At 39.7% G+C, this 13,839-nt stretch overlaps 1 protein-coding gene across 1 annotated transcript in view; it reads right to left on the reverse strand.

Moving 5' to 3' along the window:
• lama4 (laminin, alpha 4) overlaps nt 1-13,839 on the reverse strand; it is a 51,750-nt gene that overhangs the window by 7,731 nt on the left and 30,180 nt on the right. The window contains exons 19-35 of the mRNA XM_084736975.1: nt 13,349-13,534; nt 13,031-13,170; nt 12,168-12,332; nt 10,974-11,119; nt 9,274-9,436; nt 9,013-9,146; nt 7,806-7,977; nt 6,841-6,972; nt 6,604-6,746; nt 5,237-5,366; nt 4,810-4,947; nt 4,447-4,580; nt 3,006-3,170; nt 832-964; nt 569-750; nt 285-474; nt 29-184 (exon numbers count right to left, since the gene is read on the reverse strand). Coding sequence (XP_084593101.1) covers nt 29-184; nt 285-474; nt 569-750; nt 832-964; nt 3,006-3,170; nt 4,447-4,580; nt 4,810-4,947; nt 5,237-5,366; nt 6,604-6,746; nt 6,841-6,972; nt 7,806-7,977; nt 9,013-9,146; nt 9,274-9,436; nt 10,974-11,119; nt 12,168-12,332; nt 13,031-13,170; nt 13,349-13,534 — 2,609 coding nt within the window. The remainder of the gene's footprint in view (nt 1-28; nt 185-284; nt 475-568; nt 751-831; nt 965-3,005; nt 3,171-4,446; nt 4,581-4,809; nt 4,948-5,236; nt 5,367-6,603; nt 6,747-6,840; nt 6,973-7,805; nt 7,978-9,012; nt 9,147-9,273; nt 9,437-10,973; nt 11,120-12,167; nt 12,333-13,030; nt 13,171-13,348; nt 13,535-13,839) is intronic.

A 13,839-nucleotide genomic window follows, 5' to 3' on the forward strand; every position in this document is an offset into this window, starting at 1 on the left:
TCTCTTCCACAGAATGTTTAACCCGTACCTGTACGTTCTTTTGTGCTGTCTCTGGAGGAACTCCTCCGACATAGATGGGACTGCTGACATGCCAGGAGACGTTGCCTCCTGGAGCTCTGTCTTCCAGCACCGTGAGCCCATCAATTATTAACCGGCCCATGCTCCCATCACGGATAAAAATAACCTTCAGGAGGAGAAAAGAGGAGCTTGTCACTGAGGGAAACTGTTGACACATAACTGAACGTGCATCCACCCATGCGTACACACAAACTGAGAGAACTTACATCGTGCCAGGCACCGTCATTGTATTTCTCCTCACTCTTCATTTTGACTTTCTGCTCTCCAACGTTGAAAGTGTAGATGAGCTTCCCGTGGGCCAGGAAGAGAGCCATGAAGTTGTCCTCTTGGACATCAGATACATAAAAGATGAGGCCAAAGGACGAGTGTGTCTTCAGGGACAAGGAGAAGTGGGACCTGGGAGGTGGTAGGTGAGTTTAGTCAGGCGTGAAGACAAAGAAAGAGCAGAGTCAGCTTTTGAACAGCCTTGAGTTTACTTTGTTAGGCGTACCTCTTAGAAAGGGATTCTGGGAAGTCTGTGTAGTGCTGCCTGCTGTTAGCGATGCCACCATAGTGGAAGGCTTGGCGGGTTGCTCTGGGATTTGAGGAGAGGTAGCAGGGCTCGTCGTGGACCTCCTGGTCGTCACTCTTCAGCTCCATCGGGCCTGGAGGAAGGCCGGACTCCCGACTGGCCTGTGAGTGTTACTGGATGTCAGGATGGATCGGATTGTTGCAAAAGTATAGATGAAACTGAAGGCACTCTTTGGATTTTACCTTCTGTGCCTTCTGTGCCCTGTGCCTGGACTGCAGAGCAGCAGGGGGACGCTGGACCGGACAGTCCTGCAGGGACGTCTGGACCTTCTCTGTGTACCGCTGGAAGTCCTCAGGCTCAATGTCACGGTCCTGTCTGCAGAAATACATTTAGAAGGACCGACAGTGAGAGAGCTGCGCTCAGTACACTAACATAGCATAGCATACCATAGCAACACACTCCATGTCCTTAACCTGTCAGATCACAGCTTTAATTGATAGTCTCTTCCTCATATGGAGGGAGGGCAGCAATGAGAGACAAATCCTAAATTAGAAAGCTCTCAGGTGCAGTCTGGAGGGATATGAAGGGGACAGTTTGGCCTGATGTAACCTGCAGGATAAATTAGGATCTGTTTACACCTGATATCAACATGCATCCTACAGTATAAGTACAGATGTGAATGCATCCAGGACACATTAAGGACACATCCAATCGCTCAGACCACATTCCGTGGTGGTCTGGACCACATGTGACCAAATTCTTCCAGCATTTATATGTTAGTTAAAGTTTGAGTGTCCTGAGCCTCACTGAAGGACCGCCTACTCAACTGACATCCTGTAAGTTCATTATTATCAAGTTCACCGTCATATACCCTAGTAACTGTGAAATCCTCAAAATCACTTAAAAAATCTTGCAATTTTGAGAGTTATTGAGTGAAGAGAAGCTTAATAAATGTAGCAAAACAGTCACTGCAAATTCTTAAAGACCCCCTCCAGTGAAAATCAGGTTTCTAACCTTGTTAACATGTCTATGTGGTGTTTTTTTATGTTGAAAAGTGAAATAAGCAGTAAAGACTGAGGATTGAGCATTGCTTTGAAACTCCAGTGATCAAGGGCAGTCTCAAAAAAACAGATTCAGTCAAGCTGGGTATATGATGTCATAAACCTCAGGAACCAATCCCGTTAATCGAGGGGGTGGTGCTATATATATCAGTAGCAGAGATGCTCAGCCCACAGGAGAAAGTGGATGTAGCTAGTTACTGTGATTAACTAGCAAAACAGAGGAGTAGAGAATCCAGGTGCAGCTATATAGGAGTGGGGGTTGTGGGGTGTGTGGAGAGGATGGGACTATTTACATATTCATGAATCCTTGAATACTAAATGAAGACAAGGTGTAGAGCTACATGTAAGACAGACCAGGTATTTGAACTTATTTATCAAAAAAAAACCAAAACAAAACAACTTATTACTTCTTGCAGAGCATTCTATATTGTTTAAAACATGACCGGAGGTGGACTTAAGTGTTGTCTTATCAATTCAGCATTAAGTTGTTTCTTTCCTTGTAAAAACCTTTGTGTCAGTTTGTTGCAGCATCACTGTCTACGCTGTGTCTAAAGTGTGTTTACCTGCCAACATTTAGCAGCTGTTTGAACACACTGATTTCAACTGATCTGACACTAAATTTATGAAGGAAGACATTTTATTGACATGTCAAATTTTACAAATAAAGTAAAGACACATCAAGAGTGACCATGAAAGGCTACTTCTTTGTCTCCTTGCTTTTGTAAATTTTGCATTAAATGCAATGCATGAAGTTTTTTCTTTCCTTATAAAAAAACACTGAGTTGCTGGGAAGAGCAGGCAGGAGAGATGCTCCATGGTGCGCTGGGATTTTATAAATGAACTATGAGTAGGACACGCACTTTTACTTTCTCTGACTCTGCCGTTAATGCCTTTCTTTGTCATCTGTGATGTGAAAACATCAGATTTGCACACAGTAGGAGAAAGTAAAAGTATGCATCCTGCTCATAGTTCAGTTATACAATCCCAGCGCACCATGGAGCGTTTCTCCTGCCAGGCTGCTGACAGCACAGGTAAATCATGAGGCTTGTGGAGGCTGGTAGAGCAGTTTAGTTTGGGGCTAAACTTAAATAAAATGGAACCAACAGTTGAATCTTTGTAATAAAAGCTGAAATGAACAGTAATGAACATTCGACTGACAAAATAGTCCTACTGTTTATTTCCATGAGCAGGGAGGTGAGATCCAATCACAAGTGGTCACTGGAGACGCACTAAGATGGACAGCTGTCCACTTGCGATCAGATCAATCAGGACACATGTTTATAGCAGGTGTAAACAGCTTATCAGCTGTGTCTTTTCTTACTCTTGTCTGCAGTGACTGTCGAGTGGTTATTTACCTGTTGATGTAGGCGTAGCTGATGCAGCCTGTGAAGTTCTTGAAGCTGCTGCTTGGAGACCCTCCGTAGTAGAAGGTCTTCAAAGCAGTTCCTGATGAGGATCTTGTGGCTGATGCTGGACGTTTCTTCTCCTGCTTGTCTTTGTCGTCCACCAGCAGTGAATACCTGAAATGAACAGTTCAACCTGTCAGTCAGTTGATTCTAAGACTTAGTGTTTTCTTTAGTCACCAGTGCTGAATCATCTTCGTTTTTAACTCTCTACTCACTGTACTGTACACACCACCCCACATATCCTACCATGTCTTTACCAACCTCTGTGTGAGACATATTTCGAAATGAAATATGAAAAATGTCTTAATAATGAGTTTTGGTCTGACTTTAGACCTTTTTTTATGAATGACTACTCTCTGTCACCTCTCTGAAAGTAATACTATGACTGTATTTTGAATGTGGCGATCATGGTTGAGCGTTCATCTTTATATATGGTTCTGCTTTTCTGTGTCACTTAATTCTCTACAATAATTAAATAATAATTAGACAGACGGACAGAGGCACCTTTTAATAGGTAGTATATATGACCACTATGAATCCTCTGTGTATTCTCTGTCGCCTGGATATATCTATCTGTGTATATAGTACATCTAAAATGTGATGTATAATATGCTATGGCTAGTTTCATATTTTTTTTCATATTGTAGGTTTAGTATGCCATGTGGGTTTATCAAGTGGATTATGGGTATTTAAGATTAAAGCCTAACCGATATATTTGTTGATTGATTGGCCTACTGCAGGTATTTCAGTATCTGCATATATATTGTCCAACATGTGCATATGTGAAAGCTTCTTTTTAACAAATCATAATGCAGATTGTTTTTATCTGTTATTTTTATAGGCAGCATTTCATGAATATTCAGTCCTCCTTAATTCATATATGCATACATTTTATCTTTTTTATTTATATTTATTTATATTTGTAAAAAAAAAAAAATTGAAAATTTACTGTTTCAGTGCCCTGATGTCATGTTGGACAATAAAGTTTATTGCTAAAATGTAAAGTATCCTGCCTTCATTACATATCTTTGTCTCAAGTGTTTGATAAACTCTTTTGAGGGAATATTGCAAAAAATGTGGGTTCATGTATATATTATATATTCTGTATAAAAAAATATCAGCTAATATATTGATATCAGAATTTTTTAAATCTGTAATATCAGTATTGGCAGCAGCCCCAAAAGTCCAGTATCAGTCAGGTTGAATTTAAGACGATGATGTCTGAGGAAGATCCTTGTGCTGGAAACATCAGTAGCTGATAAAATCCTTTCAGTGGGAGCTTCTTGGTGTGTGGATCTTTCTGTTTCAGCTCTTTCATTTGCTATGTTTGTCACTGATGGAGATTTGGCAGATTTGCAAAGACCCTGCAGCTGTGACGTTGAATACTTACTTCTGATTGTTGACTGAGGCCACTAAGAAGTGTGTCCTTCCATCATTGTACTGCTTCTTGTGTGATTTAACTCGTGTGCCTCTGCAGTTCAGCACCACTGCTCCGTTCTCCAGAGAGATGCTGAACTCATCAGACTGAGGTGAGAGAAAATAAGTTTGCAGTTTTTAGTTTGCGGAACATTTCTTGATTTGTCTCGATTTATGACAAAATGATACTTTTGATTATCCTGATTTTAACACCAAATTCTTAAGGCAATAGAAAATGTCCTAAAAACTAGTTTTCTCAACCAATCATTTCAAATTTTGGCATTATATCACTTTCTAAAATGTGACTTTTTGTATATGAAGACATAGAAATGTGTACCCCCTCAGTGTGGTAGAAGAGGAGTCCGCTCGACAGCAGCGTTCTAAAGTTGAGTCCTCCCTCAAAGCTGTCAAAGGGTGCAATCTTTGCTGTGGATCCCAGGTAGCTCTCTCCAGTGAAATAGGCTTTACGGGACATCTGTCACAATAAAAACACACGTCTCACTTTCATCACCCATTACCTTTCATTCTCTGCTCAGCTTACAGTTCAGCGATTCCCCAGCGGGAGTATTGACTGACTCATGTGAAAGCTGTTGAACTAGAACAGCCAATTATTTTCTCTCAGCTGACAGTGAAAGTTTATGTATGTGTGGAGATGTGTGTGTGTGTGTGAGATCCACTCTTCAACCATATTCGGTATTGATTCCACAGAGACATGTGCAGTGCATCATGGTGACAGTGTGTGAAGTGGTGGAGGCAGCACTTACAAAGGACTCCTCAGGACAGCCACTGCTGATGCCGATGGTGCCCGGCTCCTCCAGCAGGTTGAAGTCTTTCTTCTGGAACTGGAAACCTTTCACGCAGCCTTTCAGGCCGACGACAGCAGACAGCTCAGGCCTGTGGTGATACACACACTGTCACCATCTCAGAGTGCGCTTGTCAAGGTGTCTGTGCAGTCAGAATTGTGCTGGCAAAGGGAGGCTTAGACTCAAAGGAGTCACCTTTTTGCTCCAAATATATACTCTCACATCTGCAGGAAATCTCCTGAGAAACATGAAGGAATGATTTGAAATGCAAACTGCAATGCCATCTTTTTAAAGCGGCAATAATATACTTTTTGGCCACTTGGGGGCAGAAGAACTCCACATCAAAATAAAAAAACACAATTCTGACAATAACAGGCTCATAAGCTTCATGTTTAAACATCCATCAGAGGCAGAGAAACATTCATTTGGAGTGTTTCTGGCCACCTAACAAATGCAGCCTCCTGTTTTAGCTCTGCTTTGGTTTCCACCAACCAACGAGAAAAATATTTTTTTTAAAGCAAGATAGTTGCTAACTTTATGTGTTGGCTGTTTGTTGCTGGGCACACAGTTCACTGTGATTTATCAGAACTTGTTTTTTATTTATTTATTTTTTTTTCAAACAAAAAAACAACTGAATAAAATCATAAAATGCCTGCATACTGTGTGTCTGGTGTAATCCAAGTCTCCTAAAGTCCCAACATGCCAAGCTGACTAAAAGAAATGTTACAAACACCAAGTTTTTAGTCTAAACCTTCACTTTAGATCCTGAGCTTGGAGGTTCACATGCATGTGGTGGTGTGCTGGAACTTTAGGAGACCTGGATTACTCCAGACAAGCAGTATGGAGGCATTTTATGTTTTTTTCCAGGTGTTTTTTACATTTTTAAAAATAGTCACCATTCATTTCCATTGTTTGGGGGATTCTGCAACAGTTTTCCTGTGAAACTCCAGCAGTGTTTTGTGAACTAAAAAAACCAAACCCGGCCTTGAATTTTCATGAGTGTGAGTAGATAAATGACAACTGTTCGCTAACACAACAGTTCTGTACAGTGGTCTACAGTATGTCAACACTGTGTTTCTAACTTGTTCTGCTGCTCCTAAGTGGAAAAGAAATCACTGTAGTTTTAACAGCAGTGTCATCCAGAGAAGCTGGACTTCAGCTGGGATGAAATATGTGGCTCTCAGCTCCCACTTGGGGTTTATAAAGGGCGATGCCTCAGCTTTGATAGTTTAAGTCTACACTTGAGAAACATTTTGTAAATGCAGTTCCTAGAAATCATCTCTGTTGGGTTTAGTGTTATACTTTTGGTGCTGATGTATTTAACCCACCTGGATTTGAGAATGCTGGAGGGAGCCCCACCTATGTAGATATCTGAGAAAGGCAGAGAGGTTTTTGGATTCTCCATGGATTTAACATGGCTCTTGTCCACCAGTAGGATAACCTTCTTTGACTGATGGTAGATCACTGACACCTGTGCAAACAGCCAAACACAACAGTTACAGTAACACACAACCCATTTACAAGTTGAAACTGTCTAAATGGCTTAATGAGAAGAAGGAACGTACCTCGTGGTATCGTGCATCATTTATTTGCAGCTTTGGTAAGTTATTCTCCAAAAGTTGTGGCCCAGTGCTGAAGCCAAAGTCATACATTAGGCGCAGGAAGCCATTCTTCAACTCTAAAAGGAAATATTTGTCCTGAACAGAAGAGGGCGAAATACATTAGGATTTTCCCTTTACATTTCATTTACACTGGATGATGACAAGTAAATATGCTTCTTCAGTTTAGCAATTATTGTCAAGAAAGAATAAAATGTAACATGATGGGATGTACTGTACATTTATATGTAGAAATTTCTATCAAGAACTATTGGTTACACTTTATTTGAAGGGGCGTGACACTGTTATATACATGACATGACACGACACCTGTTATGAACAAGGAGTCTTAAAGAATGTTTATGAAATATAATAAATATATATATCATTAAATCTAATTTTGGCAGTTATGTCATCTTTAATGCAAAGTTTACATTGTTTGAGATGTGTTTCTTATGACAACTTGACATTAAATAAGAAAACATAACATTTCACTGTCTTTGTTAAGACAACTTGACATTAAGCAAGACAACATAACTTGTCATAAACATGCCATTGCAGGCCTAATTTTCACACTTGTGTTAACATTAGATTAATATGTCATATGTGGTTCTGACATTGACTGTCATGAGACCATAACCATTTTATGATGAATATGTCTTGGTTAAGGTGAAGTTGTTATCTCAAAGGCATCAACTTCATATGAAAAAAATGCATAATTGACCGAATGACTGGTTCTAATGGTGTCCCATTGAAATAAAGTGTTAACCAGCTTTTTTATCCATTGATACTCAGCCTCTCAGGTCAAAGACAGGCTCACAGTGACACTGCATTTACCAAATGTTGAGAAGGTAAAAAATGATCTTGAGATGTTGGACTTGATATTTCAGTGTGAAAAAAGTCTTTAGATGTTTTGTGGACTGAAGACTTACCTCATTGACCATGAGGAACAGGACTCCATTGTTTGCGACGGTTCGCACTGCAATATCAAATCTTGTGACAACACCAAATTTGCCCCTCCTCTCAATATTATTGATGAGTGCGTAGCCCGTTCCATCAAACAGGTAGCTGGCAATACGACTCTGGGAAAATGCTAACTTGTACCTGAGGGGAGAAGGAGGAATGTTATTTGAGACTTGATATTACCTGATCATTTTCAAATGATTATCAGATCATTCATTATTATTCAGTACAAGAGAAAGTATTCATTGAGAGGGTTGGATTACCCAAAAGTCACATGATTACTGAATGTTTTTTATCTGATTTGATTACAAATTTGTACCACAAAAGTACAGTATCAACTTAGCAGCATTCTGTTAGCTCTTTCTCTGTTTGTCAACTCAGAAATAATTATAGAGTTAATTGTAATAAAAGTGATATTATGGGGAAGTGTTACATTATTCATCATCAAAAGGTTGTGTCAGCTTCTGTTATCTGTTGTCATTTAAACAAATACATTAAGTTTATGTTTTGTGTTGTTCTTGCATAGATTTATTTAACTTGACGTAAACTATGACCACTTATAATGACTTATAACCAGCTGGTGATGTATTACATCTGCCTAACCCCCAGGAAAGTTACTTGTAAAGCATCCAGTGACCACAAAGAGTAACTTATAATCACAATGAATCATATTATAATGCATTATAAAAGTGATTAGAATTCATTATAAAGTGGTTATAATGTCTCCCAACTATGAGAATTATAATACATATTGATCCTTGCCAAAAAATGTCAGTGAGTGACCAGCAATGAGGTGTTATGATACTTAACGTTATCATTATAATTTGCTTTATAGTGTGTTATGATTACTGTTATGAAGAATTATAAATACTTATGAGTAGTTAAAACTATAATTATACACTGTTATGAGAACAGTATAATGCTTTACTATATACTATAACTATGTTCTTTATGCATGATAGATATAGGTGTCATAGAAAGTGTTAGTATAATTTCTGTTCATATTCTGCTCACATTGTGTACATTTCTAAATAAAATATCACCACATACTAACTGTAGCCTGCTTCATGTATTGTACACAATTGTAGGCGGGGGTGAGGGGGTCAGTAGGGGCCCAATAGCAAATTGTTCCCTTGGGACCCTATAACAGATTAATCCGGCCATGTAAATGTGTACCTGGGGCACGGTGCTGACGTAAGTACATTCATGTCGTGAGTCTTTTTGAAATTGTAAAGACTGATCACGTCATTGTTTAGTGAACCCAGCTCGATGCAGCCCACAAAAGGAGCCAGACTCAGAGGAGGTGGAAGCTGGTTCATAAAAACAAACAAACAAACAAACAAACAAACAAACAAACAAACATGTCATCATTTAGGAAAATTCAGATTATTCAATAAGGATTTATTTGTATGAGGGATTGTTTGTAAAAGGCATTACCTTGACATCTGGTGGGACACCACCAACAAAGAACACTACATCCTTGGGGTCGATATCAAACAGTGAATCGGTGCCTGGAGCCTCGCCCTTCTGGATGAACTTCTGCTCGTCTGTGGTGCTCTGACTGGGGATGGTCAGGAAGACTTTTCCATGTCTGCCCAGCCTGCAAGCAAAGAGCGCAAAGGTCATCAGTAATCAAAGTCATTTTAACACAATCTAAGACAGTGAGCCACACACAAGAACATTTTTGTTCATTTTCCTGTCAGACAGCTTTTTGAGGCTTGCTCATAAGTCAAACTCAGCAGACCCTCTTGACTGCCCTGTGTACAGATGAACAGATGAGATAGGTGAGAGAATATTAGACAATGAAGTGTGGTTACACTTTTGGACAGAACAGAGGATGTTTGGACAGTGACGTGCAAAGAGACCCGAGGCAGCTGTCAGAGGAAGAGAATATTTGTAGTGATGATTGAACTGAAAAAGTTGGCACAACACAGTCATAAAGCAAAAAACAAACAAACAAACAAACAAAAACAAAACAAAACAACTTTTGAACAGGAAACAATTTTGAACTTATCAGAGTAAATTAGTCGGCCATGATGATAATGATATGGTTAACAGAGTAGACATTTTATATTAGACGGTGCCAAGTGGAGTTCACTATAAACAAACAAAAGTGATGTTTACAGTCAGTATTAATTATCAACAGTGATGGACAGTAATATATTACAGAGTAATATATTCCAGTAATATTATGACTTTTTCCAGTAACAAGTAGTGTAAGGGATTACAAATTCCAAAACAGTAATTATATCACAGTTACTATTTCAAGTAGCTCTGAGTTACAGAATTACTTTTTACCGAGGTAGGTTTTCCTGTTTCCTGTACTTAGATATGCTAAGTGATTGGCTTGTGTCTGCTGAAAAGAAAACCAAATTGTGAAGATGGTTAAATGTTGCTGGACCTAAAGTTTTCTTATGTTAGCAAAACTCTAGTTAATCTACATCAACCACTGTGTAGCTAACCTAGTTACATCTGGTTGCTAATATTAGCAGAATCATAGCTAACTAGCTAGCTAATCTATATCAATCGTTAGTTAGCAATTTAGCTAGAATTTTGCTAACATTATCTAACTTAATATGTGATTATGTGGCTTTTAAGGGTCCACCAGCGACATCTTTTAACCCTCCAAATCTTCAAAATTTGATTTCTTTTCAACATAGACAAGCCTAGCACATAGCATGTCTAGCGTTAAGTACAGGAAACAGGAAAGACTTGTTGAACTTTTACCGGAGCGGTGAACAAGAAGGGGTGGGACCGAGGAGGGGTCAGTTGTATTGGATGTACCCTTGAGGTCTCACAAACATGTTGATTAAATTTCCTTCCTCATAAAGCATTTGCAAAACTTGCTTATTAGCAGTTTACTTCTTCACTGCTTCTTGTTCATAGCTACATTTGTACGCTTGCATCACCACTGATGATCAGTGGAACAGTGAGACACCACCATCCACGCATGTCAGAACAACAAAACAGAGACCCAACCATAAAAACATTGCTCCACTGTGTTACTAGTGTTTAGACAGTCTACAGGGTACCTTTAAGTTTTATTTCATATTATATTTTATTTTAGTAGATTGCAGTAACATGCTTAATTCCAAAGTCATTCAGATTCTACTTAACTGTGCCACAAATTTCATTACCTCTCTACTTTGATGTAGTTGAAGACTGCGGGCCATTGGCTGACAGGCTTTGAACTCAGTGGGATCTCCACATCTTCACCCCCGAGGTTGTACACGTACACCAGGTTGTCATTTTTGATGGCCAATCCCATGTAGTCTTTCCTTCCCTGTGAGCAAAAACAGCAGGAAAAACCTCAGTATGTTGCATCATGGTGAGCTCATACTCTGTTCATTTTTCTATCATGGTCTTTGTTGTGTCATTTTACAACAGTGCACCACTGTGGTATGAATTTCCAACAGGGAGATGGTAATAATTTATATTTCAGCTAAAAATACAGTGGTTTCAAAAACATAAACATCCTTCATTTGTGACGACCAGTGGTGCCCATGCTGAGGCTATTCTTCCACACTGAAAAGCTGCAGACAAACACACTGCATAGATTACAGTGGCAGTGAAATCACCAAGGTGAAGTGTTGTTAGAGAGAAGAGCGAGGCCTCACACTGCACTGTTTCTGTGCCCCGGTGGGCGGGGGCTAACGGTATTTATGTAAATGAGCTCCAACTTTGAAGGCACACACATGCACTATTGTCACAGGCGTCTCTTGGAGACCTTTTGAAAGGGACAACTGTGCACTTTCAAAGCCTGTCATTTCTGCCTTCCATGATCACAACAAACTATTCATGTCCACAAGCTGCTCCCTGCCTTTCATCTCTGCCCTGGGCCTCTGGGTGCCAGTTTGTGAAGTTTCAGCAGCAGATCTGGGACACATACCAACCCAAAAAAAAAAAAACTCCTTGTGAGCTAGCATCTATTCCAGGCAAGTCAAATCAAGTCAGTTTAATTTATCTCAGGCACTTTTCATATAGAGCAGGTCCAGACCATACTCGTTGGAATATTATTTACACAGACCCAACAATTCCCTCCAGGAACAGGCACTTGGTGACAGTTCTGAGCAAAAACTCCTTTTAAACAGACAGAAACCTGGAGCAGAACTAGGCTTAGGGTGGGCTGCCATCTTCCCACAGGGTGGAATCAGCCAGGCTGTATATTTTCTTTAGATTTGTGAGCTAAATACATGCCTAGGTGTTCCCACAAGGCTGTTTGCCCCCATCTGCATCCACTTAACATTCTTCCTGGCAGGCATTTGTTTTATAGTAACTCTTTACCCCAAATGGCAAGGCAACAATGCTTTTGTTTTCCCTGGATTGCTCACATTTCTGTCTCCCAGGTACAAGATTAAACGGTCCTCGATGGGATCCTTGTCAGGATCCACCCTCATGAACAGGCTGATGGACGTCACTGTCTTCAGTTCTTCTAGGTTGCTGTGAGGATGAACCTCCACTGACGACTGACCGTTGAACTTCATGGACACTTGGACCTAAAGGGAGAAAACAAGCCAGGAAGACTTGAAGCTGAAGATGAAATTATCACCAGGAGTTGTCTTTGTGCCATAAACTGAATCACAAATGTAATGAAAAATATTTAATATCTCAAGAAGGAAGCCTCTATTAGCATCTAACTACCTGGTCAGAGCCCTGGAGTTTAATAAGGTTTATGGTTGTTTAATAAAGAGTGTGAAAGTTTATCAGGATGTACAGTCAGTGCTGTCTGACATTAGGGATGTCAAAAACAAATAAGTTATTTGGGGAAGCACAAATAATGTGATAGAAACAGATGTTTTTTTTTCTATTTGAATATGCTTGTTATTATTTGGGAAAAAATAATTCCCAAAATGTAAAACAGAAACATGAAGAGTAATACTTTTTACTCTGATCTAAGTACAGTTATACACTAGTACTTAATTTCAATATTGTAATATACGTATAATGTAGTACTGTGAACTGTAGTAAGAGTTACACAGTAACACATGAACCCAGCATCATTGGAATTAAAGATTATTCCCTTCAACTGAAGGATATCTTTACTGTAAATTGTTCTTATTCCCAATGTAAAACAGAATAATTTTGTTGGCTGAACAAAATTGATTTGTCTGTTCTAAATAGATCTAATAGAGGTTCTTGATTGGACTGTTGTAAATCCACCATGCTGTAAGCATGTTTCAAGTGATGAACTAACTTTCTTGGCCACGCTCCTGGCCTGGGCTATGAGCTCTCTGATCCTCATGATGTTGGTGGTGACGTTGTTGACAGGCTTCTTCTCCTCGACCACCTTCAGTTTGTCCAGCAGCTCAGGAACCAGCACATTCAGGTTCTCCACTGTAAAGTGTGTTGAATGAGAGGAAAACAGAATTTAAATAGGATTATAAATACAAGGAAACTAGGGATGTATGTAAACTCATGAAATCACTAAATTTACTAAAAACTCAGATTTTCCACTGAGCATCTTAAAAATATCCAGGATATGTTGCAGTAAACACTGCAGCAGTTATTCTACCGGCTTCTCCAGCTGACAACACGGCCTGTTCATAAGCATCAGTAGAGTATTCGTTGTTCCTCATGTTGTCGGCCCACTCCTCCACCTTGCTGGTGATGGGGGTGACGGTTTGAAGAACCTCTGCAGAGCGGTTGAGGGTTCCCTCAGCCACATTCAGGGTGAACTCCAGTCGCTGTGGTGTTCTGTCTGGAAATGGATACAAATGGTGAGTAATGATAAGAAAATTCTGATATATCAAGGATCAGAGCTTGGAGAAAAGTGTCCTGCTGTCATTAAATTAAATTTCTGATTCATATACATGATCTGTGGTTTTCATTCAAACGTGTGGCTGAATAACTATAGTACCACTTGCCAATGTGTAGCATACAGCATTGGTTCCCAACCTGGGGCCGGGGACCCACTTAGGGGGCACCAGAGAGAGAGAGAGAGAGAGAGTGACTTTGTCTGCTTTGAGGTCCACAAAATTCAATTTGCAAATGTCAACTAAAATC

This window comes from Lutjanus erythropterus, chromosome 15 (assembly GCF_056507025.1).
Source record: "Lutjanus erythropterus isolate fLutEry1 chromosome 15, fLutEry1.hap2, whole genome shotgun sequence".
In the NCBI taxonomy this organism is placed as follows: Eukaryota; Metazoa; Chordata; class Actinopteri; order Lutjaniformes; family Lutjanidae; genus Lutjanus; species Lutjanus erythropterus.